The 3888-nt window shown below is 52.6% G+C and overlaps 1 protein-coding gene across 1 annotated transcript in view; it reads left to right on the forward strand.

Moving 5' to 3' along the window:
- Positions 1 to 968, forward strand: part of VOLCADRAFT_92066 (uncharacterized protein) — a gene marked incomplete at both ends in the record, with an annotated part of 5544 nt that extends 4576 nt beyond the window's left edge. Inside the window, 2 exons of the mRNA XM_002951458.1 lie at positions 152 to 375; positions 663 to 968. Of these exons, the coding sequence (XP_002951504.1) occupies positions 152 to 375; positions 663 to 968 (530 nt within the window). The remainder of the gene's footprint in view (positions 1 to 151; positions 376 to 662) is intronic.
- Between the last annotated feature and the right edge of the window lie 2920 nt (positions 969 to 3888).

Genomic DNA, 3888 nt, shown 5'->3' on the forward strand with positions numbered 1-3888 from the left:
CCAACGAAACGAACCGAGGCACGCGCTAAACACGCATCTCATGATATGCTGCAAGCGCAGCACCTGGGCATACACTTGGTGGTCTGGAATGCGGACCATGTACCACACCAGCCCCCTGGCACAGCCCCACTGGCTCCACTCACCCGTGTAGAGCAGGCCGTTGCCATGCGTGTCAAGGATGCCAAATTCGATCACACCATGGTGGACACATGGTACTACGAAGGTGCCCCTTACATTCTGCTGGACACGACCTGTGCTGAAGCCGGCGTGTTCCATAACAACGAGGTTGAAGCGTGTGGCCTCCTAACAGATGAGCGGGAACCACCGGATGACGGCACCAGACCATACCGGCAGCTACAGTACCTCCCCGCCACCGTACTCAGTGCCCGATGCATGGTCACAGCCCCACCATGATCCTGCAGGGCTTGCACGACCTTGCCAGTCACGGTGCCACTTTTGCGCTCTGACCCCATGCCAGCAAGGAGCCTGCGACCATCCTGATGCCCACCACCAACACCGGCACCACACCCAAAGCCATCAAGCGCATCAACCGCACCCAAAGCCATCAAGCACATCAACTTTGGCCTCGGCGACTGGTTCACTGTCACAGACCACTGGGTACAAGGCCGAACATTCCATGAGTGCTGGGTCGTCGACCTCAGTGTGCCACCAAAAGGGATCACCTCAGTGTGCCACCAAAAGGGATCAAGCGTGCCATGCTCTTCATCCTCCTCACCTGCTTCAAGTCCCTCAATGACATTCACCTCCTATGCCCACTCTACACCACCCCGACCGAACACCGCAGTGTCATCACCGCCTTTCACTGCACCACCAAGCTGACCGACGACCTAGCCGCCGAACTGCATTTGCTGGACGCCACAGCAGCCGACACGCACCGCCGCTACCGGAACAAATTCCGGTGGGCACAACAGCTGGAGGCGCGCCGTGCACCCAGCACCGGCACCTAATGGCCATCACCGGCACCTAATGGCCATCACCTCCCTCACGCCTTCCCGCGGTGTAAAACCAGGCGTGCTATCTCAGCATGACAAACCATCCCTAGGGGTGGCCAGCACTTGCTGGGCAGCATGTTTGAATCCTGTGATGGTTTTCACATTTTAATATTTCCATGTTTAAATGTTTTTTGTGTTTATAAAACACATTTGCAATACGCACCCGAATGCACCCGAACCTGTCCGGACCCGAATGACAGCACCCTCGGTCCCTTCGGTCCCGCGCCTCGTTCGTATGGTGAAGTACAGTGTGGTAGTGGTGGATGGTGCTACAAGGTGATAAAATCGTAGAACTGACAATGTGATAAAGCGGCCCAGAAGCCTCCCACTCTGTAACATTAAAAAAAAGTTATATATATATAGTGATGGACGATGTAGGATGTGATAAAATCAACTTGTGAGCTGACCAGGAACTAAGTTGATGCACCGTTGATCCGCTAGATTTGGTTGGATGCTGGTGGTGAGTTGCCGAACCCAACGAATACATTCTGAAGTCGGATGGGGTGACGGATTAGGGTGCCCCTCTAGCAGGGGAGAGCAGGGACTGCCCAGGAAAGGGGCCGCTGGTGAAGTTAACCACCCTGTAACAACATACATACATACTATAACTTATGTACATCATATCTATATAGAGTATATATCTACCTGCCAAGCGGCAATAACAAGGTCAGTCAAAGAACTGGCCCCGATGTAGCAAGCAGCCAGCGAACATTAAGGAAAGGAACCCGCAGTCCTAAAACATGCCATCCCTGGTGGGATCCCAGATCGGACCCAGATCGGAGCAAGCGCCAATCCTTGCATCGGGGCTATAGCGTCCACCAGCGATCCCTATCGCTGGGATTGAAATGGCCCCACCCAAAACAATGTTACAACCTCCACTCACTCGCATCATGTGCCACTCATAGGGCTATACACGCATGTGAAGAGGTGCACCTCGTTCTGGCACAGCATCCCTGTCCCAAAATCCAAGCAAGGATTTTCCCTTGCGGCTGCTCTGCCGCCAAGGTGATCAGCGTAAAAAGAGCTCGCCTGCCATCCAAACCCCTGACAACTGGTAACGGCCACCAGCAGCATTGAAAATTGTGCATTGAACTGCGTGCTCCGGTGCACATTGAATTCCACGCTTTGGTACACTCAATGTGCGGCTTCCTATCCCTCTCCGTACTTCATATATCCTTCCCCGTTCTTCCCTCTCCTTCCCTATCCAAAACACTCCGGACGGACAGATGGACGCACGGACAGGTGAACTCAGGATAGGCCTCCGCTCATAACATATGAGCTACGGTGATGTGAACTCGGGATAGTCCTCCACTCATAACATATGAGCTACGGTGATAACCTGTTGAAGACACTGTCTCTCTGGAATCTAGCAGACACAGCTAAGAGTCATTGGCTGTTACATGTAGTCAGGAGGTTCATGACCTGCCATCAACAGTCCCTTGCTTGGGTGTAAACATATGAGCTTAAGGTGCCATTAACAGCACACAGCAGGGTTTCGGCCACCAAGTCCACAGTTAGACCAGATGCTCAATGCTCAGCAGACACAATCACAGCTTGCCAGCCTTCAGCCTGTTGTGCTTGCAGTCTAGTGCCACAGCCCAAACACACATGGAAAACAGCACCGTACACACTGCTTATAGTGCTTCTTCAGGCATCGACCTGCTCATTCACGCACCTGTCCATGTACCCTTGGCTTCTGCTCATGCACCCTTGGCGCCCTCTTCAAAGCCTAGCTCGATACACTTCCCCAAAGCCCCTCAGTACGGGATACCTTTCCTTTGAAGAATACAATATACTACACATGTTTACTTTTGTTTATACGACGCATATACTTAACAGCTTCAGCCAGGCGAGATATTATGTTTGATCCGTTACACACAGCCACACATGGCCATACAGCCACATGTTCAATCCTACAGGGTAGGGTACGTGTGGATGCTTCATGCTAGGGTCCTGCCCAAAAAGACTTCTGTCAATAATTGTCAACCACATATCTGAATTGCTCTGCAACACCTCGCTGTGTTTTCCCACCGAGCCATCCACATGCATCTCAAAAATTCTCCTCTAAAACCACACCTTGGGTTACAGTTTGAATCATTGGCATCTTGCTTGGCCCTGTGATCGGTCCCCCCTTCACGATCCCCCCTTTGGCACCCCACACCCCATTTTGGCACCCTATCCTCCTTTGGCCCCACAACTGCATTTGGCACCCTCACAACCACTTTTTGCACCTCCACAACCGCCTTGGCATCTATGATCCTCTTCAGGGCCCTTCATGACTCATTTCACCATCCAACTGTCCAACCCACAAATGCCTGACATGCTCCTTCCCCATGAACTGCACCTTCAGCTAACATACAAGTATGCTTGGCATAACAGGAGGACTGCACAGTACCAATGCAGCATGATATCCTGACCAGGCAATTGTACACTAGTGACCAACTTCCCTTTTAGCAATGGAAGGCACCCCACAACCCCTTGGGTACCTGCTACCCCTGCAAGCCTCTCATATGCTGACTGCCAGTCCTGCATCCCAGCTGACCTTTGGTTAGCATGGATTACCTCAGGGCCAGGCCAGGCTGGCCCCACTGCAACAAGACAGTGTGCAGGTCTGCAGCCGGGGTGATGCCAACTTGGATAATTGTGGAACTGATGGACCCCTTGATAATGCCCACAAGTTGTCCACAGCAGTCCAGGACAGGGCCTCCTGAGTAGCCATTGTTAGCAGGAGCAGGGCCATCTGCCCCACTCTTGTTGATGATACCATGCCTTTGCCAAAGCTAGGGCTTGGGAAGAAGGTCGAGAAGCCGATGGCATAGACAGTGTCACCAATGCTGGCACAGATCACCCAGCAATGAGTGAGGTGCACACCGGA

This window comes from Volvox carteri (genome assembly GCF_000143455.1).
Source record: "Volvox carteri f. nagariensis unplaced genomic scaffold VOLCAscaffold_24, whole genome shotgun sequence".
Lineage (NCBI taxonomy): Eukaryota > Viridiplantae > Chlorophyta > Chlorophyceae > Chlamydomonadales > Volvocaceae > Volvox > Volvox carteri.